The 24449-nt window shown below is 39.1% G+C and overlaps 1 protein-coding gene across 3 annotated transcripts in view; it reads right to left on the bottom strand.

The window, feature by feature from the left end:
* The window catches only part of CTPS2 (CTP synthase 2), a 68578-nt gene that overhangs the window by 3417 nt on the left and 40712 nt on the right, over positions 1-24449 (bottom strand). For 2 of the 3 annotated variants that reach the window (XM_010181836.1, XM_010181834.1), the window contains exons 13-16: positions 13525-13621; positions 11410-11465; positions 9328-9424; positions 5829-5973 (exon numbers count right to left, since the gene is read on the bottom strand). In XM_010181836.1, the coding sequence (XP_010180138.1) occupies positions 5829-5973; positions 9328-9424; positions 11410-11465; positions 13525-13621 (395 nt within the window). Of the gene's footprint in view, positions 1-5583; positions 5590-5828; positions 5974-9327; positions 9425-11409; positions 11466-13524; positions 13622-24449 lie in introns of all 3 variants that reach the window. The other variant, XM_010181835.1, reaches the window with a different exon arrangement.

The following is a 24449-nucleotide window of genomic DNA, read 5'->3' as shown; positions in this document are numbered from 1 at the left end:
CCACCTTTGTTTTATTTTTCATGGGATCTGGAGTATAAAGATGTGGCCGAGAAAAAGACAGAACAGAACTCAGAGTATGCAGTGTCACTGCATGTGGTCAGTCACTTCAGTCTTCAAGATTAAGAATTTTCATCACTTTGATCCTTGTATCTAATCTACCTGTAGTTACTAGTAATACATTCACTGAAAAGTGAAATATAAACCACTATCTAGCTGGTATTTTACTTCACAGTTAACTGCAACATCAAACATCTACTACTACCTAGCTAGCATTTCATTTTGCAGTGAACGGCAACAGATTTCCTGACTGAAGCAACGAAAACATCCCCTGTTGAGAACTTATATTACTGAGTTTTGTTTTGTTTTAAAGTTCATTTATCCTCAGATCCCCAGAGAAGCAATAAGAAGAGCTTCCCCCTGCATGTGCTCCATTATCACCAAATTCATGCCGGTTTCAGATGTCTCTGTTCTATTGACTGGCATCATCATACCTCTGCTATTCTTCAGTCTAAAGCACAGAAGGAGGCAAGATGAGAAGATTCCCTATCTGTATGGTACAGAAGACAGCTGATAGCTGGGGCCACATGGCATGAAGCTGGAATGAAGCAACAGAACTGCTAGAATCAAGACTCACAATCAATTTTAAACCTGTATTTCTCAAGCAGCACCAAACTGCCTGCTTTCAATGTTTTCATTAAGAAACACAGGCAGCTGTAAAATGGGTCCTCCTCAAACGTTCTGTTTGTTTCATTTGGAAAATCCAGACCAACATTCTTTAAAAATGACGGATTTGACACCGTTTCAGAGGGGCTTTTTTCATCCTTTTTTAATGCATCATTAACAAAAAAGTCCTTTTCCAGAAATGTAAGCAATTCAAACAACTGTTACCGTAATGCTATTCCCTGCAAAGGCAGGAACCAAGCTAAGTGCATTTCTTCCTCAATGCAAATTAAAGATAAATGTAATATAATTTAGTACGGGCTGTGGCTGTTTAAAACTAACAGTTGTTATAGCTTTTGAGAACCTAGCAAAAAGAAATCTGTCAATTATCATTATTTATTCTCCCCCCACATAAAGCTGAATGATTAAAATTATTAAAATAACTAAAAAATTATTTTAAATAAAAGCATATTAGACTCTGCAATGGCTATAACTGTAGTCACTCATATTTATCAGTGCATAATTTTATAAATATATGATCACTAAAACGATCATATATAATTTCTTATGATCACCATTATATGATCCTATGCTTCCATGAAACATCATTTCACTGAAGAATTCCTCAGCACGTACCTAAGACTCCTCAGCTCCAACCTGCCAGACATCTGCAGTCACACAACTGGATCTAAGGAGAATGGTTTTCTTAGGAACCAGCATCACAAAAATCACAACACAGCTGGGTGTTACAAAAACTCTCAGCTGAGTCTCATGCATGGGATTCAATTCATATAGCTTTAGACATCTTCACCTGAGATAGTTACCAGCAGCTTCTTACAATCAATGGCACTTGTAGGGTATAATGCTTCTGACCGGCTCAACCATTACGATGAGCTATTTGGCTCTTTTGAAGTACATATTCACTTAGCAACCACAGGAAAAGACTTGTGGTGACTAGCTCAGAGGTGTCTTCACTGGAAACATCTAACATTAAAATGACAAAGTAACTGCCATAACTAACTATTACTATATTCATCACTAAGTACCACTATGGTTGAGAAGGGATTTCTTTTAAAACTTTTTCTGTAATTTTGTGAAAGAGCTCTGCAGGGACCAATACATCTTAGCTGCCCTGACCATCCTCATCTGGGGTCTCCACCCATGGGCCCAGGAGCCTTAGACCCCAATCCTTGCCAGAGCTATGTCACAGGCATGTCTGTACCTATCTCTGTAGTTCTGTAGTCCCTTGTTGACTGGACTTCCTGGATTGACCTCAGACTTGACTCATTACTTTGCACTTCTGCACTGGACTGTCTGTAGGACATGGGGACTGACACTGGAGCCAGTCTGCTTGCCACCTTTGGTGACTGTGGCACTGACTCCCCCTGGTGAGGACACTACCCCTACTATCACAGCTGCCATGCCAGATTGTCTTCTTCAACCCCTCTCTTGCTGCTCTCTTGACGGTCTTCAAGCCTCCTTCAATTTCCTCTGCAATGTCTAGATTTGCATGCTGTGCCAGATGTATTATTGGTTGGGGACAATGTACGAGGAACATTAAGAGATAGCCCTGCCCATACCTCCTTTGTCCCTCATACACCAGAACATGTCACACAGGCTGTTTCCTGTTCTGTTTAAAGGTGTTTGCCCAAACCTCCCTACACAGCCTGTTTGAGAGACAGCTGGACCATATTAATGCTGTAAGCACCATACAGACAAGTCTTCTGAGGCTTTTTTCTTTATGTACCACACCTGCTGTCCTCTGGCCACTTTTGTTCCTGGTCTCCGAATGCAGCTCGTAAGTTGTCTTTTATTAATAACCTGCCCAGAACTTGACAGATGTGACTAGATGGCACTGGACTGGTGCCTTCCATGGTGGCAGTCCCACTTGCCCACACTTTCTCACCTAGGATCATCTCTCACTTCCTACATTTTCTCCCCTCTACTGAACATCTGTGTTTAAATTATTTATCTTTAGCCTGTTACTTCCTCTAAAGAAACACAAGATTTCATTATTTTCAGCTCAGGTTTCTAAATTCTTTCTGTATTTTTGTTATTTCTTTGTTCTGAATAGTGCTTTCAGCTCCTTTTTGAATTACATTATTAGCAAATGTCATTAATACACTATAGTCTACTCTGGCAGGCCATTAATAAAGATGTTGGTTGAGAAGAAAGAAGAAATAAAACCCGCTGATACTAAATTGCTATGGGAATAAAGAAAGAGCAACATGGCTTTACTGTACACCAGTGGTTTTGCAATCTATATGACACTGTTCCCAAAGATAAGCCAGTTTTTATTACTTTTTCCAAGTGAAATTCTGTAAGTCTCTGTAAAAGTCAACATTACATCTGAACTTCTCCTCTTCATTCACTAGTTTTCTATTAAACCTTTGTTTTTCTTAATTAAGCAACAAACGTGCGTGTATTGTACACTTTATGACCTCCTGCGGTTCTAGTACTCTGTCCTCTAAAACGAAACATGTAAGCTGGCAGCTTTGCACCTTCCTCAGCTCTTTAAGAAATAGTGACTTCAGCATTTCCATGAAAAGATTTGGAAAAGGTCATAATTTAAAAGCATTCACAAGGAAATGAAGAGCATGGCTTTGTCTGATGGTTAAGTACTCATGCCACAAAGCACAAGAGGCTGAAACAACAAAGGCAACTTAGATTCCCAACTACTGCTTCAGGTAACCAAGCAATAACTCATCACTGAGTTACTCCACTCCTTTGCTCAGTTCTGGACTGTCTCTGTACACACCAAAGCTCTTGGGAACAAAGTTTACCCCAGAGGATGCATTCCAGTCTCAAACTAGGTACGCTCATGCCTACGTGTAAGCATTCTCAGACTGTCTACCAGAGTAGGCCTCACAAAAATTTAAGAGGTTTATTAACTTAACACTCCTCTCCTAGGAGGTGTGATGCATCTTTAAATTTACTGTTTCCTTTGCTTAGAAACTAGGGCTACTGTCCAGGTGTCAGATGTTCTAAAACTGCGTCCTAATTATGGAGCTCTTAAATGTTCTGGGGTAACGATTTCCTGTTAAGAATCTCATGCTGAAATATGTATTTCCTTTTGTCTCAGGACATTAACTCTCTTTTTAGTGTTTTTAATAGGCTAGTTCAAGTAATCTGCTCAACTTGCTGCCCTTCACAAATTCTCTTTCAGGTTACATCTTTGCTTTAGTCAGCAGCATAACTACAATTCACATAGGCAGTGCCGGATGAAGTGTACAGAGAATCCTCTCCTTAGATTTGTTTCAGTCTTGCTACGGCACGCCTCAGCTTTACTGCTCAATGAAATCACTAGCATTCTGGGGTTTAAAGGTTTAAATTGGAAATCCTTTCCACTCAGCAGGTGAATATGTTAATATGAGTGGGAGTGCTGTAATCAGCACTGACATTCCCTCCTGAGCCTTCTTCCCTGCAAAATGCTCCTCTTCTAGCCTTAAAACGTATTCCCCTTCCAATGCTCTTTCTCAAGACAGAAGGGTTTGTTTGATTGCCATGTAACCAGGTAAATAACAGAATTTGTATTTTCATATATAAAGTTTATGGGTATGAATTTCATCTTCGCTAAATGTTTAAGTGTTGGTCAGAGTTTATTGTATGAACATGACGAAAAAGCATTGGGTATACTTTTTAATTGATTATGTACTAATTCAAATAAGTCTAAATGTGGCACATTCAGTAATTGTTGAAACTTAAAAGTCAAGGTTTGAAAATATATTTGCTGTAATGCTTCGGAATTTAAATTTAAGTGTAGCAGGACACATGCAGATCACTTATTTTAAAAAAGTAATTCTTCTATATCCCAGATACAAAAATAGGTATAACTACGGGAGGAAGCAGCAAAAGAAAGGATATCGGGACCTGGGAAACAGGACGAACTGAGAAGCAGAGAGTGCCCACAAGAGGAAAAGACTGAGGATCACTGTGTTTGAAGACTCCCTTCCTGTCGAGCACCACCAAAATTTGACCCGTGTAATGCACTGGCACTAATTTTATAAGGTAGATAATGTTATGACAGCTAATAACAATGACAGGCTAAGGTAATAGGAGTATTTCAATCAAGCTGTAGCTTGCAGATCAGAAAGAAATTCTCTCTGTATGTCTCTCTGTATGTGCAATGTCATTACACAATTGGCCAGGGTGAGCAAAGAGGAAGTGCATTTATGAAAGGCAGCCGATACACATAAGGAGCAGGATACCAAAACAGACTGGTCTGGTCTGGTTTGGCTGTTTTCCATTACTACTAAAACCTGAATAAAATTTCTATTTCTAACTTAAGAAAAGGACTTCATTTTAAGAACAGAAAGCAATACTCAAAAAAAAAAAATTCAAAATAAACCAGAACTACTAAGTTTGGTGCCTTGTTCAGAGGAAAAGATTGTAAGCTAGGGTTGGATCTGTTCTGTGTTATTATTCAGTCACTCTGTGATTTATTTTTTTCATTTTTGTTATTGTACCCTAGGCTGCCCTCTGACGTCTTTATTATTGTTACTGTAATGCGACTGTAACTCTTATAATATAATTCAAATAAACAAGAATGAGTTAACACTGGCTAAAAACTATTGCTACATTCAACAAACCAAAAACTCTGTGTCCAAAGCAACTGGGACAAAAGATTTTAGCTGGCGGAACCATACAGTTTTGATCTAGATCCAAACTCTGCCACGAGTCTAAAGGTATCACAACTGTTTTGTTTCAGGCCTATCTCTGCTAGATGTTATTAATCGTTTAGCTACTGAAAATTAAAAATCTGTGTTTTCTCTTTTGTTACTGACATAATTCAAATACAACTAGGCAAGAATTTAACTTCATTGCTTGATCCTCTAGCAAATCTCTTTCACTGTAAAACTATCGTCAGTGAAATTTAATGCAGGAGGCCACTAACTTCACGACAATTTACTACAGATTTTTCACTTCTTTCTGGTTATAAGGTATAGATCTGGCTTTAGCTCTAATAACCTCCGAAAAGGAGAAAGTCAGGAACCATGATTACTGCTTACAGAAACTTTTACACCAGAATTTATTCGGTATGCACAGTAACAAGTAAATCAATACATGAAGAACTCTTTTTCCTCTTCTGGACTTCTGAATTGAAGGATGGGACAGTCCCTCCAAAACTGTGACTGTCAAACTGCAGGCAAGTAAGAGATTAAGATTACCTTGGAGACAATTTACATCCACGTTGCAGGTATGCATTGAGTGTCCCAGTTGCTGCTAGCAACAGCCCAAGGTATGGAGGTGAAGGTTTCATAGGCCTTGAGGAAAACTCTGGGTGGAACTGAACCCCCACAAAATAGGGGTGATCTACAAGACAGATATCAAAGAAAATTATAAGATGTAGGAAGAAGATAGTAGAACAACTGTCAGGAAAAAGGTTTATTGAAGATTTCACACAGCAGTCCAGAAGCCAGATAACTATGCATGAATTTAAGGGTGAGGCAGCAGAAACCTTAACTTTTTCCACGAAAAGCAACTGACAGCAGAGGCAGAAGGTTAGTAAGGCAAATTAAGGAAGAATCATCCTGTGACTCAACCTTAATGTACACAATGACTATGTCTATTATTATGACTATTAAAAACTGAGTAATAAACCTGTACCAACATACAATGGGGGAATAGGAGGGAACAACCACAAAGTCTATATTTATAATGTTATTTTCATAGTATTTTGGTTTCCAATATATATTTATGCATGTATATTCAGAACATGCAGCCATAAATATCTGAAGGAAAAATAAAACAGCTCCTTAAAAGACCAAGCATTACCATACAGCAACTATTTGCACACTAAGAGAAGGATACAAAAGCAACATACACAGAAAACTGGGGAAAACAAGCTTCAAATAATTAGGCCTGGACATTAAGTCCAGTCTCCTGTTATTGAATGTAGCTGCATCGTGTAGTCGGGGGTACAAAGTGGCAAGGCTCTGCCATAACACCCCATAGGTATTTTTGCTCCTTTTTTCCGAAACCTCCAGCTCTCTCCTTTTGCTCAGAAACCCTTTAATTCACAGACCATTTTTGTTACATCCAATTTATATCTATTTCTTATGATGCTCTTCTTTCCTGGTATTTGTCCTATGTGATTAAGGATGACAATATCATCATCACTCAACTCCACCTGCTAAGCTAAATAAGCCATGCTGCTTCATCTTCTCTTAAATCTTCAGTTGTTTCCCAGACAAAGCACCTCTTTACTACTGCTTCAGCTCCCCTTCTGTCTCCTTCAAAATGATAATAGGAAGGAACAATATTTTCATACTCTCCCATGCTGTGCACCTGTTCCTTCTTTGAATATTGTTTTTAAAGGAGCTACCATTAGCCACTTCTATTGCCAGGACACTGGATGAAATTAACCACATCTCTCTTCTGGTTCCACAATTTCCAAAACAATGCCAAAAATTCAAGGAATGTATCTGCCTTACAGAGTAAGTGATAACAAGAAAGCTGGATTTTTCTTCTATGAAGATAAACTATATGCTCTAGTATAGTGCTCTTCTCTCTGCCACTATGACTTAAAGAGAACCTGGACCCTAAATTTATCCCATTAACTTCTTTCTCTCTACCAGCAATTTAGTTTTTTAAAGCTGTAAATTAAGACAATGACAAAGCACCAAATACTTCCTGTGGGAATATTTTGCTTAAAAGCTTTGCCTAAGCTGTCTGGTGTAGTGTTATATTTCTGTGCTTCTACTCCAACCCACCCTCCTCCCTATGATGACTGTTTTTCTTTAGTAATCAGAGTCTCCTTGCAGCCCATTGTGAAATAATTCCAGGTTTTACTGCTGCTTTTGTTCTTCTCACAGTAACATGCAATTTAAAAATCCTGCCTGATTTATTTCATGATGCTTTCTGCAGAAGTTGTTTCATGCAGGGCAGACAAAATAGCCTCCCAACACCAGCATGCCTAACAGAGGCAATCTATCAGGAACAAACTAAGTAAAGAACACCATGACAATTAGTAGTTTATGAGTTCTCATGGATCCTTTGCCCTCAGATTGCTCTCTATGGTGCATTTGCTTGACACTGAATATAGACACCTACTTAAAAATCCTGGTTCAGAGTTACAGCACTGTTCTTCAAGATACCATGGAGTATAAAACGACGTCTCAGGAGCATCATTTCACAAATAGGACTCCATAGGATGATCCTGCATTCTTATGATAAATTTATGTTTCTGTGCATGGAGTTTATCTCAACCAATAGCAATTAGGGGCCATTTAGGAAAAGGAAAAAAGTCTCATAAGGTAGCCTGCATCTTCAGGTGCCTGACACTCATCTAGCCAACAGTAACTTAATCAAGCAAAATCAAAAGGATTGTTTCCCAGAGCTGCTCTGTATAGCATTTAACAAACACATGCAGTGTAGCTCCTTTTTCTTTCAGAACCTTTTAGAAAAGACAGCAAGTCTTACTTGGTAAACTAGTCCAAACCTACCATATTTGCACAGCATCAAACTCTCACCTATCTGAATCACTTCTGTAAAAGAAATCTATTTGATTACCATAATTTTTTTCCATTATTCTAAACAGAGGGTAACTGAAGGAGACACACACTGATTGGAAGGCACCTGGGGAGGTCTCTAGTTCCACCCACCTGCTCAAAGCAGGGTCAAGTTCCAAGTAAAATCAGGTTGGTGACAGCTTTGTCTAGTCAAGTTTTGAAGGTCTCTATCTGCAAGGATGGAGATTTCGCAGACCCTCTAGGTAATATACTCCAGTGATGTTCTATACTTTGCTATATTGCATGTATACATATTTCATATACTCAAACAAATTGAACATATATTAGATATTGGGACCTGACTAAGAACATTTGAGGGAGCATACGGAGCAGGCCAATGTCATACTGAAGCTGGTTTTTATCTTTAAAAGGTCAAGGTGATCATAAGAGGTCCCTGATGACTGGAAAAGGCAGTCACCTTCTTCAAGAAAAATGAAAAGAAGGATCCAAAGACTTACAGGATGAACAGCCTAACCTCAGTTTATGGCAAGATTATGAAACAAATCCTCCCCCAAGGCATTTCCAGGCACATGAAGGACAGGAAGACAATTGGGCACAACAAGCTTGTGAACAATCAGTCTCTGGATGTAGGGAGAGCAGTAGCTTTCCTTTATCCTAACTTTAGCAAGGCTTTTGATACCGTTTCCTAGCATCCAAGTTGGGAGCTATGGACTGTGGGTAGACTACAAAGCATGTTGAAAAACTGCTGGACTGCCAGGTTCAAGAAGCAGTGGTGAGTGGTTTGAAACCCAACCAATATCATACTTGGAGATACTCAGAACTTGACTTATACGGCTCTCAACAACCTGATCTATATTCAAAGGTAGCCCTATGTTGAAGTAGAGGGTTGGACTAGATGACCTCCCAAATCACTCTATGATTCTACATAGCCAAATCCCACTGAGACAGAATTACGGCCTTTTGGAAAAGAAACACGTTGCTCCTTGATAATCACACACAATCCTTGAGAAGTGTAAGATTTCTCCCAACTGTAAGATTTTCTCTGAATTTTAACCCCTTGTAATACACAGATGGGAGTCAGCATGATCTTGGTTGTCAGAACAGCTAAATATTGTGCTTATATGCCATTTAACAACCCATAGTTTACATGGTTTTCATAGATGTGGAAAGTACTACAGGCAAGTAAGACACTCACTCTCCAGTTCAATCATTTCCATTCTGTTCCCTTCCGTATCATGGCCAACAAATTTCAAACCCTTCTCTTCAAAACAGTGGGTCAATTCTGGGTTCACCTGAAATAGTGAAAGCAATAATAACTGTAGTTCCATTCATTTTTAGATTTAAAAAACAGTAGTAGCTAATTGTAATGTTTTTAATATGCATACAAGAATGAAAAGAATTGAGAAAATAATTGGAAACTTTTGCTTTCTTGTTTTAACAGCTCTCTGGTATAAATCTGTTAAAGTGTGCGTGCTTATTTCATAAGAAATTAGTAAGTAATTTTAAAACTTACTACATAACATTCAAAAAATTAAAGCCAGGGTCCCTTCTGCTTGCTGTCCTCCTGATTCTGAGCCGCTTGCATTCCTCATTTTCTAAATGGCCCACTACAGTAGGTGCAAAGACTGACCTCTTTGAACACTGCATTTCAGTGGTTGACACAAGCTGTGCTTCAGCTCCTCCAAACTGAGGAGCTCTGCTGCAAGCTGTTTCATTTCATTGGTGATGTTCTAATCACTCAGTTAATATTCAAACTCTGAGCACCTTTACCACCATCACATTTTCCTCCCAGCTTTTTAAGGAAACTTAACATTGTTTGAGTCAGTTTGTAGCATGCACACATCTCACAGCTCGAGGATCTCTGGAGATACCGATGGAGTCAGGTCCCTTCTGAACTATCTCAGAGATAACTCTAGGAGTTCAGCTCTTGCCTGTCTCCTTGAATGACAGAATTTTGAATGTACACAGAGGAGTGTTCTCAAGCAGAGGAGTGGACCTATGCAAGGGGCGTACAGAGCTGGATGGCAGGAAGCAAGTGATCTGAATTAGCCTCTGAGTTGTAGAAGCCTGAAGTCTGCCTACATTTAGACTATGAAAGAATGTACATTACCTGAACATAATCTAAGCCTTTAAATAAGCCAAATCAGCCAAGGAGGAATGCATTTAAGGATTACTGCCTTTAGCTTTAAAATACTTCACGGGAAGTCAAATCAGGTAATCTCTCTCCAAGACTATTTTGCTAAGACACTGTACCCTCTCTACCACAGAAACAGTTCACTACATTATTCCCCTCCACTAAACACTTCCAAGAACACCTTTGCAATACTGTGTCTAGTTTCAGGCCCCTCAGTACAAGAAAGATTGGCATAATGTTGTGAGTCCACAGGAGGTCCAACCAGGATGGTTAGGGGATGGACCACAGGTAACAAAGAAGAGACTGGATGAGAGACAGCACATTTGGAGCAGAGGAAGAGTGAGAAGAGTCCTCCCTACCCCTGAAGAAGAAGGAGCAACAGAAACAGCATGTAGTGAACTGACCTCAACCCCCATTCCCATATCCCCACAACACTGTGGGTAGGAGGTAGAGAAATCAGGAGCAAAGCTGAGCCCAGGAAGAAAGGTGGGGGGAAGGTGTTGAATTTAAGATCTAGTATTATCTCTCATTATTCAACTCTGATGTTACTGGTAACAAATTAAAGTGCTTTGTTTTTCCCTAAGTCAAATCTATTTTTGCCCATGATGTTTTTGGTGTGGGAACCTTCCCTCTCCTTGCTTCAACCCATGAGCTTTTTGTTGTATTTTCTCCTCCTTGTCCCATCATGGGGGAGGAGTAAGCGAGTGGTCACAAGGTGCTCAGCTGCCCGCTGGGCTTAAACCAGGACATGAGACCAAGAGATGAAAGACAAACTGCCCAAGGAAATCTCCTATTAGATATAACAGAAAAAAGGGTTCACATAGACATGGTTAAGCACTGGAGCAGACTGACAAATGATGTTGTGGAATTGCTCTCTTCAGAGAGATTCAAAACTAGATGGGACAAAATCCTGAGGAGCCTGATCAAGTTTTGTAGTTGGCTCAGTTCCATACACGGAGTTGGACCAAAAGGCTTACAGAGCTTCCTTTCGATCTAAATTGTACATTAAAAGCATTACTGAATTTTGGGTTATGTTTATGTAAGAAATCCTCCGTTGGCTTTAAGGAGAATCAAGGCTACCATGAGAGACACAATTTGCTTAAGCTTCAACTTCTGAACACAAACTATATTCACAATGCTTACCTCATATCGATGCCTGTGTCGCTCCTCTACAAACATTTCATCACCATAAAGTTTCCCTGAATATACAACAAAAAAGAATGTGCTGCTTTAATAGTTTTTACAACAATTTCATGTAATTTAAACCCCCCAAAAAAATCACATGTAAAACATAACAGGACACTATTCATCTCAATCCAGCTTTCTGTTTTCCTGAGTGATGACTGGTTTCTTTTAATTTACTATTACCTGAGTTTATTCAGCATTTGTATTCAAGATTCGTTGACCAGAAATAGCCTAGGTAGGCTAGTGTCTGAAGGCCACACTTAAAATACTTTAAATTGTAAAGCCCAAAATAAAATAAAAGATTGCCTGAGTGAACAAACAACATAAAATCCCTTCAGGGTTTTACAAAAGTTGTACACAAAAGGTGCAGTGAAGGAAGTCTTTTAGTAGCATCTGTTCCATTTTAATAGATTATGCATGACAGCTGGCATAATACCTCCAAGGACAAACAGAATAATGTTTTTCTCTGTTTTCCTGATCTCATTACCCAAATGACTCCTGCAGTCCTCTGAGCCTAATGTGGAACACTCTACAATGCAGGGAAACAAGGAGTAAGTTAGAGGTATGCAGTAAACCAGAATTTAATAATCTCTCACAGACACAGCTCAAACTTTGCTCTCAATTTATCCTAGTAATCCACTAGGATTACTGTCTCACTTAGGGGTTGGCACAAGAACTAGACTGCCAAGAAGACCTCCAAAAATTGTAAAGTGACAGTCCTGCATTTTTACAAAAATGGTATAGATGAATGTCAAGTATTCACCTTTTCCAAACCATTATTTCCATCCAAGTTGTAAAGCATTAGAAACAGGAACCAGGCTTCATGAGTAAATTAACAGAGCTTTCTAAGTCTTTGATAGATATGGCCATCTAAACAACTCATAATACGGTCAAGAGTTATGACATCTTAATTTTCTTAACTTTTTCAAGAAGCGTTTAGGCCACAGAATAACGTGTACACTGTGATACACATATCTATATCACACCTAGGCAGAGTATCCCCCAGGTCAGTCAGATCACTAGCACAAGCATTCTCTAGAAAGGCAGATTTTTCATTAAATGTGCATATGTATTACACTTTGGACTCCGGCTGAAGCAGATGCCATTTTTAAAAGTTCAGAAGGATATATTCCATAAATTCAACATTGCTAAAAATAGTAATATCTCAGATCAATGTTAGGGGCAGAGAGATATAAGAAATATGCCCATATTTATCGATGGACAAGAAACCACTTTTCACACATTTTCAGCATCACTTATATTACTACTGTGTAAGAGGCCGATTAAAAGGAGACAAGTATTACTCCAATTTAAAAATACACATAGATCAGATTGAAGCACTTGTTCTATATTCTGGTTGGTTTTATTTTGCCTTTTGAAGCATCCGTTACAGTAAATAATTTCCCTTTCCTACAACAAATAATTTGCTTTCCCAAAATGAGACTGAGGTAGGCCTAGGCAGTGCTGGGCCAGAGACTGAAGTTAAGCAGGACCTGGCTATTAATTAGGATACAAACTAGCAAACATTGTCAAAACAAGGTGAGGACTAAGGCAACGAGGCCAGATGACATTTAAGGCTGAGGTGTACTGGCAAATCCAGGGAATGACAAGCAACTTTCAGGTCTGGCAAGAGTGTAAAGGGTAGGAGTTTGGGTTAGTTCTACCAAAAGGCTTCAGGGGTAAAACAAGAAGCTCTGGTTCACACATCCTATCAACTCATAAAGAAAATAGGAATAAAATGCTCTTATCTTCCCAAGAAAATAATGAGATAAGCTAGCATAAACTGCATTGCAGTTATCTCAACAAATCTCCTCACTGTTTATTTAAAGCATCAGACCATAACTGAACTCTTCACTGGGACTTCCAGATGTTTCTCATTTTTTTCTTTACATTCCAATCATGGGTAAATGTATACGGAAACAGGATCAGAGTGAATGAGCTCAGGGAAGCTGTCACCCCACTGCTTGCCTGAGGTTGTGGTCCTTCAACAAAATGCGCTTTGGCATTTTTGCTTTGCCATGTTACAGGGTTCCTATGCAAACAGCAAGTCATAAGAGCAGAAATGTAACTCACTTAAAACAGAGTTTTGTGTTTTGAAAACAGTCTTCCTCTTCCCCAGTCTCATTGTTCCACCCATATCTCCAGGATTGTGTTCTGGCATGTCAATAACCTGTAGGGGAAAATTGTTTAAACACTGTTTCACTCAACAAATAATAATAAAAAATGCAATAATTGCATAACAGTTGGATAGATTTATAAATTGTAACATTATTTATTTTTCCTCTAAGCATTCCCAATTACAACTTCTCTTCGGTTTTCTGAATGCTTTTTTCTCAGTATTGGAACTGTAATAGACTGAGGATATTAACTAAATGATATGAAGCTTTTTCATTTAATGTTAAGATCAACAAAAGTAATATATTAATTCCTTAATTTAATTTTTGGGGTGGGAAAAAAATCTTTCCTTTAAAATAGATACCAAAATGTTAGCAATAGGATAATTCTGCCCAAAGATGTTCTTGATGTTACAAGAGTACAGAGATTTTTAAAAACTCGTAAATTCATAGATGAATAGGAATAATCCACCAAGTGATAAAAACACCATGTCTGAAAAAGTGAGTCCCTGAACCACCCAGTGACAGAGGCTGAAAGATCATTCACTGTAAATACTCCTGTGCATCTGGCCCTTTCTTACACTGTTCTTTGTACACAATGTTCTTTGTTACACTAAGAGGCTGGAACATCTGTCCTATCAAGACAGCAGAAGTCTTCTTTCTTGGGAAGTGGGGAGAAGAGGAGGGCACAGAGCAGCAGAGTGAACAGAAAACAGGGCATTTGTAACAAGTCTATAATCTAATGTTGTAAAAGCTATTTCAGATTATATACCTAATAAATTTATGACAGGGAGAAAATGGAAAAACCTTCCCCCTAATTCACCTTTACTAAAGGGCTGCTCAGATTGCCTAAGAATCCACAAAATGCTGGGTTGCTTTGTACAAAGAATACGCTATTTAACATGACATTTAAAGAAGAGGATATCCAAATACTGGTTTTGAGGACTGAAGCAAATTGGTCCAATGGCTGCTATGTGGGTCAAGTGGAATCCAGGATGGTGGGATTCAGGGGATGTGAGAAACTATGACTTAGTGGAAGGAGCGTGCTTAGTTTTGCTCAGTTTGAGAAATCCTGCTGGGTCCCTCAATCGTATTCAGAGAAAGTCTGTCTCGGAGATAAACCAGTTCAAAACTGTAGAAACACATGAGCCGAAACTATGACCTACATACCTGTATTCACATATACACAGTCAGTGAGGAATGTAATTGTCAAAGAAAGGTTCTAAAAATACAAATATTCACACATATGTGTAATCTGGAATTGGATTTTTATTAACCTTAATTTGCCCTCTGGGAGTAATGAAAACAATTTCTGATTATACACTTCATAAAGTGAGGTTATTCAATTTAGAAGGGATGGTGGAAAGTGCTTAGCCTTTGGCCTTGTGCCAATGCATTTCAGCGGTGCAATTATCTCTGTATAACCTCATACCTTCAAGATGCTATTTATAAGCTATATACTCATTATAAAATGTCATGCACAGAAGTTGTGATCAAAACACTGGGATATTACAAATTCTCTAATTACCTCCCAAATCATGAAGGTGAGGACTATGCAGCACATTCTGCTATAAAAAGCTCCACAAACTAAAAAAAAAAAAACCAACAACAAAAAAAACCCCAAAACCCCAAACATTCATTGAATCCCTAGTACTTAAAAAAAAAGAGAGATTGTTGGCTTTTACTTTATCTCCTTCCATTTACTTTCACTTTTTTCCTGAAGTAGGGGGCCACAAAAAACCCACAGGCCATCCGAAGCTGTTAGAATGCATACAGCAGACTGTGTGTCTATGTCAAACACCCTCTGAAACCAAACACAGCTTTTCCATGAGGTGTTATTTATTTGCCTACACCCATACTACAGCTAACCTGAAAGTTGCTCTCCTGACTCTTGTCAAACGGAGATGAAGTGGTAACAAGCAACGATCAAGTACTTTGAGTATATGCTTCTCTTCCAATTACAAAAATTTCTCTCGAACAGCTATTTAACAAATATTTGCAGTTGAGAAGAAAAACCATGTTTTTTGTTAGCTTCTTTGGGGTTTTTTTTTAAAGTTTGGAGACTAAAGTCAAGATTAGACATTCCTTCACTCTCAAAAGTGTATCAAGCACCTAAATACTGTCTCCTAGCCTAATTAGATTTTTCCTCCTAAAAATTTGGGGCACGATGTTTTAGTCTAATTTTGCTTTACTCATGGTAACACACGTGCTTGGGGTTTCACCACCACCACCTACCCCTCCCCCCCAAAAAAAACGATTTTCACTTTTCAGTATTTGCTGTACTAAGATATCCTCTTTATCAAAACATCTTGAGCGTAATGCCATAAATAGAAGGAAGCACGGGGATACAATGCGTGGGACAGTAACTTCTTAAAGGACAGTGCTCAGCTCAAACTCCTCAATTAAAACACCGGCTCCAAATAAAGTGGACCAGTCTATGCAGTCCATTGCAGTTTTCACTAATATAGTGTGCTTAACTGTGTTCTTCAGGAAGACTCAAAAACATCAGTTAGCAAATATATGGTCTACTGCTCATTAAACAGAGCATATGAGTTCAAACAGGTTATGGCCACACTCTCAGCTCTTCCTTCTTTCAGTAGGCAAAAAACAAAGACAGGATGTTGATGAGCTCTACTAAAGTTCTAGACAACAGCCTAGAACAAAGTCAGGCTGTGAAAGCACAGCTTCATCCTCTCCGCTGAGGGCTTCTGATACCCTTTGGGTCAGAGCCCGACACGGGCCTGCAAGACCAACTAAAATTGCAACAGAGAAATGGCCTCTCAGAGAAGATTTGGGCATTTTTCCCCAATTAATCTTTGTCTTCTCAAAGGCCTGCCTCCTTGTCTCAGCAGTTACATTAGTGTGGTCAGGGGCACGTATCTGGAAGAGGATCCAGCCCTTAAGTCTTTCACTAATGTCTGCTAAGTCTTAATTGAGGTGTCTTTTAGGAAACATTCCATGATGCAACTGTTCAATCAAATTTCTATCTGTAGCAGATTTTCTGCTGTATTGAGTTTCAACATCTAGCAGCTTACTCTGTGTGTTCATGTTTAGTCATGGATACATGTATTATAAACCAGCTCTCCATCTTCCAAGATTTTTAGGTTTATGATAGTAAGAAAACAGACAAGGTTTCAAATACTGACTTTTGTAGTCAGGTGAGGAAAGAAGCTACTTATGAAGTCAGAGCTACTCTGACTCTGAATCTTCCTTTTTTATATGTTCTGTGGCTCTGATCAATTTCAGCGACTATCACAGCACAACTCTTGACATTTATATATTAACATGAGTTTCTCTGCAACAAAGTCTGTGCAGGAAGCTTTCGAAAGCGAAGTGGTACTGCTGCCCTACAACCCAAGGACAGCAATAAGCATCAGAAAAGCGACTCATACTATGGAAGATTTTGCTGTATTTTACAGAATTTATTTGATCAGATAAAAGATGAACATTGAAGTGGTGGTTATTTCAAACAACTGTGCAACTGGATAGATTCTTCAAAGAGCTTATGCTTCCTGCCACAGAATAAATCAGCTCTTACTATACATTAGTTCTTTGAAGAAAGAACAGCACAGAACAACAGGCACCACAAGCAACAAAAAAGCATCAGTAGGGAGGGTGAAAGAAGAGATAAGGCATTAAACTGGTCTTTCTTACCCGAATCTCTGAAAACTGCCAACACAACAGGGAGTTTAGAGAGATCACTTACTACACACCAGCCAGCCAATGTGAAATAAATAATGAATTACTCTGACATAACACAAAGCACTCTAGATATAAAACAGTCTCATCAATATTAAATCATGCTACTGATGAACAGTGACTTTAACTACCCATGAACTGCAGTCCTCTTTTAGAAATCTCCTGCATGGATCGTTTCATTGTTGTTAAGAAACATATAAAAGCTAATGAGAAAAATCTCTCAAGCCCAGACACTCAACATAGAGCAACCAAGGCCCTGAAAACCCAACACCTATCATTTTATTAATCAACTCAGAACCATTAAGTTTTATCTTTGTTTTGCCTCACATTGTGCAATGCCATTTTGAGAAATACATCTAACTTTGGTTACCTCTGTGTGTGTGTCTCTCTCTGGGTTTTTGTTTGGTGGGTTGAGTTTGGGAAAAGGGAGGAAGAAGGCAGGGAAGGAGTAAGGGAGGGGAGCATTACTTGATTGTAACAAGTCATTGGTAAGTCAGCCTTGGAAGCAGGTTTTTAGAGTTTTTGCCCTTTTACTCTGCCCTTGTCTGGCAAGCAAATGATTTGTCACTGCTGAAAGAAACATAAGACATAAGATACACGTATAACATAAGATACAACATAAGATACATGTAAGCGCTGATCAAAGTATCAGGATCCTAAAGATTAATTGAACACTGAAAAAGGCTCTAAGACACTCAGCACACAAGAGAAGTGCAGAGGGAAAGCTGACAGGAACGGGGAATACAGTGACAGGTACTGATGAATATTAATCCCTGCAGAACACAGCTATGAAAAAAACCCAGCAACATTAACTGACAAGGACTCAACCCAAACAAGAGGAACCTATTCCTTCACCGACTCTTGCATCATTTCTCTGCAGGATTAGTCAGTACTTGCTAGATTTAATCTGATCTGTTTCAGTCATAAATTCATCAGTAAACAAACCTAGCCACCTACAAAGGGAATGTTTGTACTAATATTTTAGAAACAATGCCACAAACAGTTTAAGGAAAAAAATTGACAGATGCAACACTAAGAGTGGTATGGACACCTTCCAACTTGGGAAGTAAACCAAAAAGACACACTTTCCCCATTCATCCAAACCAAGGATTTAACATTTGCAATTCCTGAAAGAAGGCGCAAGGATCACACATCTGCCAGACTCTCTTACTCCCTTGTCCCTCAAAGACATCCCGGTTCCAAGCAAGCCCCATCACTGCCCACCTATCTAAAGCACTCAGCCCTCTAGGATGGAACTAGGTGCCATAAAGCCACTTGCAGATTTCAGACTCGGTGCTTATTCTGACTGAAGTAATGTTTGTTGTCAAAAAGATGACCACCATTGAGTATAAGATCAAATGCCGGGTCCTGTACTTGGGAAACAACAACCCGGTGCAGCGCTACAGGCTTGGAGAGGAGTGGCTGGAAAGCTGCCTGAAGGAGAAGGACTTGGGGGTGTTGGTTGACAGTCAGCTTAACATGAGCCAGCACTGTGCCCACGTGGCCAGAAAAGCCAATGGCATCTTGGCCTGTATTAAAAACAGTGTGACCAGCAGGTCCAGGGAGGTGATTATCCCCCTGTACTTGGCACTGGTGAGGCTGCACCTTGAGTACTGTGTTCAGTTCTGGGCCCCTCACTAGAAGAAGGATGTGGAGATTCTGGAGCGTGTTCAGAGAAGAGCCACAAGGATGGTGAGAGGTCTGAAGAACAAGCATTATGAGGAGCGGCTAAGGGAACTAGGGTTGTTTGGCCTGGAGAAGAGAAGGCTGAGGGGAGACCTCATCACCACCTACAACTACCTGAAGGGAGGTTGTAGAGAGGTGGGTGCTGGTCTCTTCTCCCAGGTGATGGGGGATAGAACAAGGGGAAATGGCACCAAGCTGTGCCAAGGGAGGTTCAGGTTAGAGATAAGGAGGAAGTTCTTTACTGAGAGGGTCGTTAGAAGCTGGAACAGGCTGCCCAGGGAGGTGGTGGAGTCACCATCCCTGGATGTATTTAAAAAGCGGGTAGATGAGGTACTTAAGGATATGGTTTAGTGGGTAAACAGGAACGGTTGGACGTGATGATCTCAGAGGTCTTTTCTAACCGAACGATTCTGTGATTCTGTGAAAGCAGAAATCATCAATAGCTGACTCGTGTGATACACGGTGATATGAGTAACTAGCCTGAAAAATCCTGTCCTCTACTCTCTTCACTAAATTACAGTATCCAAATATTCCAATAAATATCAGCTTAAGTTTCTTAAACTCTTAAAGTCCCATACTGTGTTGCTGTCAACCATTTCCCAGTTCGGTCAATCCTCTTTTCCAGAGATTTGGTGTTTCCTATTTCAGAATTAAGTAATTGCCCTAGAGCTTTGATTTAATTATAGCCTAAAAACTCCCTAAGAAGGATTCTGCCTGAATAAGCAGAAATTCTGGTACAGAATGTTTTGTAACATTTTCTTCAGAAAAAGTCATAAAGGGTGTAACATCTTTTACAAACAGCACTTACTCACAAACACAGTGCAGTGAACTGAGAAAGTGAATGGAGACGTTGATATGCAAAGCTGATATAGATATCGCTTAACAGCATTTTAGAACAGATTCTAGTTATTCCAATCACATGTCCCAGTGTCAGCTTAAAGACTTAATCACACAGAAATTTTCATACTGTTAGTGTTAGCAAAAGGAACAGAGTCAGAAAGTGCTGGCTACAGAAATACACTGGAGAGCAAGCCATGCTATGCCATGCCAGAAAGCGTAGGATTTGCCACAGACTTGAGTAACTAAAAGCAAGTTTTTTTGTTCTCAGGCTGTGGATTGCTCCAGCTCACATTATAGTTATGACCAAATACTCACTAATTTCATTTCAGAAAGTGAGCACATCTTTCGCTAGGAGAAATCCTTTCCTTCCTAGCACTTACATCTATTAAAAAAAAATAACTCTGTCACTGCCTTTGAGGTGAATTCTCCAACTGAAACTGCTAGTAGGTGAAATTTTGCCCTTACCAAATTCACTTAAATCCACATGAGATGTATCAGAAGGAGGAAGGCATGAAGCAAGGCTGTGTCTCTGAGCAGTCTAAAGCAGAGGGAAGAACCTAGAGTGGGAGACAGAGCCTGGTGCTCTCTTCATCAAACACCCTAGATGAGATAGGGATAACAAACACTTATAGCCTAAGATTGTTTGAACAGCAGTACGCTTGATGGTCTCCGACTCAGAAAATTATTGTATCTTATAGGCAACTGCATGGAAGACTCAGCCACAGACAAGCCCTGTGAGCTAAGCTAAGCAAAGTAGCCAAGGAGATGCGAGACTGTCCTTAGTAGAGACAAAGCACAACGCATGTTTTACCCTCAAAATTGTCCACCATGTTCTGTACTTCTTCTACCCTGAGCTATTACACACAAGCAGGCATCCATTCCACTTATTTCTCATTCATTAACAAGGTAGTGTTAGTTAAGATCACTTCATTATCAGTTATCTCTGCCTTCAGGAAGCAAGGCAGAAGGAAAAGTTGCTTACTTCAAGTGCTCACTAATCCAGACCTTCACTAAGGAGAATTTCTGGTATCGGCTTCCAGACAATGCTCAGTACCACAACCTGCACTATACTAGTTCTTCTTGAAGAAATTCTGTTCATCTGCCATAATGTAATTGGACCACTTCCAGACTCGCAAGTAAGAAAGACTGCCTGGATTGCAGCCAGCGCTACTTCTCACAGAACAGTGTCACCAGTCATCCTGATAGCCTGCCCATCTTCCAGATCTGCCCAGTGGTGATTTGGCACTTGCTGATCAGGGACGCAGGAACTGAATCATTTCTTTTAGAAAGGAAGCAAGTGGGCAGCAAGTAGAAAATCTTAAATTGCCCTATTTTAATTCTTATTCTGGTTGGAAGGTACTTTTGTTATGGTATAAAACTTCCCACCTAACTTCAGAGCTAAGAAGAAATCCCTGGAAAGGTCCTGGTTCAGTTGAAAGATTTCTTTCGATTAATCTCTCTCAAACGTTAATCAGAACAGCAAGCCACAGCCATTTGTTTCTAATTATTGTTGGTAAGCCCTCCTCCTATTTCAGACCTGCCAAGACAGGTGCAGAGGTACATTTGCCACAAACGTGTTGAAATTGTGTGTGCACGTGCTAAAACATAACAGTTGTTGCAATGGAAATAAAATACATCTGTGGATTATCTCTCATTTATTGGAGATGAAAAAACATCCTATTGACAGGATAGCTATTCAAATAGGAAAAAAGTAAACTAATGGTACAATACTGCACTTTGATGTTGAAAAAGAACGGAAATTTTCAAGTAAGAGCTCTACTCCCAGAAGAAAGTAAGACACACAGATGCTATTTAGACAGATTAGCAACTTCAGGCAGTTTAAGATGATAACACCAACTAGCTTTTGTTACTGTATGTTTAAATAATATTATCATTAAACTGAGGTTTTAAACTGAAGAAAAAAAAAAGATACTATCACATTGCTTGATACTGCTACAAGAAAATGCCTTCTTTTGAATTTGGAGTAAATGAATGAAACAGAAATACAAAAAGGATTCTAGCTCCATAAGGACTTCTGTGCTACAGATATGTAGGAAGCTGCCCAGTACAACTCCTTCCACAATTAGGATATCATGCTCCATATCATGCCCAAAGATTAGTGGCAGACTGTGAGCTTTGATGATTGATCACCTCTCAAAACAGACAGTGGAATTCCAAACCTGACACTTTTCCATCAAGAAGAGAATTCTCTACTAGCTGAAACTAAATTAGTCTCTCTGAGATGTGAGCATTTTATGAAAATCAGGTGAATAGAAGGAAAAAAGAATAAACTTATTCAGAAAAAAAATACCTGATGTTTAACTCGTAACTTCTAAGAACAAAAGAAAAAACCAAACCACAATACAATCCCAGATCCCAAGTAAAGGCAAAGTAGTGAAAAAAATATCTTCAAATGCTTTAAAGACATTGCTGAGCAACCATATTAGACTTCTACAAAGTATTTTGCAGTTTGCATATTTTTGGGGGAAAAAAATCCCACTAAATAAGCTACAGTTTGTGAAAGTAAATGTTACTCTATTCCTGGTGCCAAAATCCTGTGCCAATCTAATTCATTTAATGAACAGCTCAGCTGAGTCCTCTCTGCAAAACCACACAAAACAACCAGCTCATGCCACTCTAACCTTTAATTGAAGCAATTTGATGAGTAAATCTACTTTGATTTCAAGTCTTCTTTTACATTTGAGCTGTAACTTTGTAGAAATGAAGACATAGATAATGAAGAAATGTAGATAATGAAGGGTAGCATAGTTTTCATGCCCATTTACAGTATAGTCATGCTTCTTCCTACCTTCCATCTCCTCCTCCTTTTGTTTGTTTTTGTGTTTTGAAATGGTATCTCACAAAGGATCATAATCAGGATAACAAACACTGTGCAAGATAAAGTAATTGTTTTTGGAAGGCAAGCAGTATCACTTTTACTGTTTAAATAGAGATTCATATCCACTATATAAATATCTTGGAATATTTTATGTGCATTTTTGTACTGTCATCCTTCTCTCTTCCTCTTTGAAAGCTTTTGGTTTGGTTTACCCCTGTTTAAATGTGATGCCAGTTCCCTCACCTCTATCACCCAGTAACATTCTGTTCCACATAACAAAAGCATACAAAATAAAAGGACCCACAGAACTGAAGGTGGCCACCTCATTATTTAGTGGTCCTCCCACCTAATTTGCTAATTTGAGACGTTCTAGCAGCAGTAATCTTATGGACTAATTACATAACAGACATAACAGGGAATTTCTAGGCAGAAAGCCTCTGGCACAATCACTGTAATTTTAACTACTACTACTTGTCTTCCATGGCATACCCAAGACAATAGAAGTACCTTGGCCTATCTATTCTCTCATGCTTGTAATTTTTCCTAAATTACAGAGAACAATCTGAATGCTGGATATCTCATTAGTCATACAGAATGGACATCTAGTCTTTTGAAAGCTCTCCAGCAATGAGTAACAGGATTTTATTTCCCCCATAGCAGTAGTAGAGATTACTTCCAATGGGTTGCTATCCTCCCTCCCACACATACATCATAGCATTTCTCATTCCAGCTGGAGACTGGGAAGAACTAAAGCAAGTGCTGTATATCACATAATGGTAATCAAGGCACTGACTTTTAATTCTAGGATTCCCTAAGAATACCGTAAACTATGCAAGAATCAAAAAAATACAACAGCATAGGTAAATAATTACAATTATCCAACTTTAACCAGTTAAATTATCTTGCAAAAAAGTACCTTGACATTTTCATTACTGTCTATCCAACAACAGTACATATCTCATCAGCCACAGAAAACCAAAAGGAATGACATATATTAATATCATAGCAGAAATCAATTATCTTAATTACCTCTGCCAGCCATTTCAGGGATGCTTTGAGTCAGATGCTGTACATTACATTTAATAGTTTCCTGCTTCCACTCAGAAAAACTTCAGCTGGCCAAAGATCATCTTGCCTGGAAGAATCTTGACTCGGGAAGATGATTTATGACCTACAATCCAAATCGTTTTTATTTCAAGCAGTAGCTATGATGTATTCCTTCTGCGCAGGATCCTTCCTGTCTCACTTTGTCTGTTCTTCCTCCTCCCAAAACCTGATAAACATCACTGTCCAGATCTGAATTTAATTCTGCATTTGTTGTGATCCTTCCGCTAGCACACTCACTCTATCCCCCTCAACATCAAATTACAAGAATTCATTGAAATTTGTTTTCCTTAATACAGGTATCAGGAGTCAAGTTCAGACTGCATTTAAAAAGACAAGTGGCTTGACCAGTTGCATCCATGCCACCTACATTGGCAGAGCTCAAAAGTTAATCACTTCCTACCCCAACAAGGCACCAGTGAGCGCCACTAGGACGCTTGGATTCAACTGCAAGGTCCAGAGTTAACGTGACAGTGCAGACTTATCTGTCCAGTTCTTGTTTGCTTACAGATCATAAAACTAGAGCTGCAAATCTACATATTCATTTTTAGAGATTAGTATGTTATATGTTTTTAAAATATAAGCAGATAGGAGGAGAAAGGTATAAGGAAGGGAAAAAAGAGAACGAGAGAGGATGTGTGCATGCATGTGGAGAACCATTAGCAAACAGGCCAGAGAGGAGAAATGATCTTCAGATCATTTCTCATTTAGCAACA

The sequence above is a fragment of the Mesitornis unicolor genome, unplaced genomic scaffold (genome assembly GCF_000695765.1).
Source record: "Mesitornis unicolor isolate BGI_N332 unplaced genomic scaffold, ASM69576v1 scaffold7203, whole genome shotgun sequence".
NCBI lineage: Eukaryota > Metazoa > Chordata > Aves > Mesitornithiformes > Mesitornithidae > Mesitornis > Mesitornis unicolor.
Note: the sequence above shows the minus strand (reverse complement) of the source record. Positions and strands in the feature narration are given on the sequence as shown.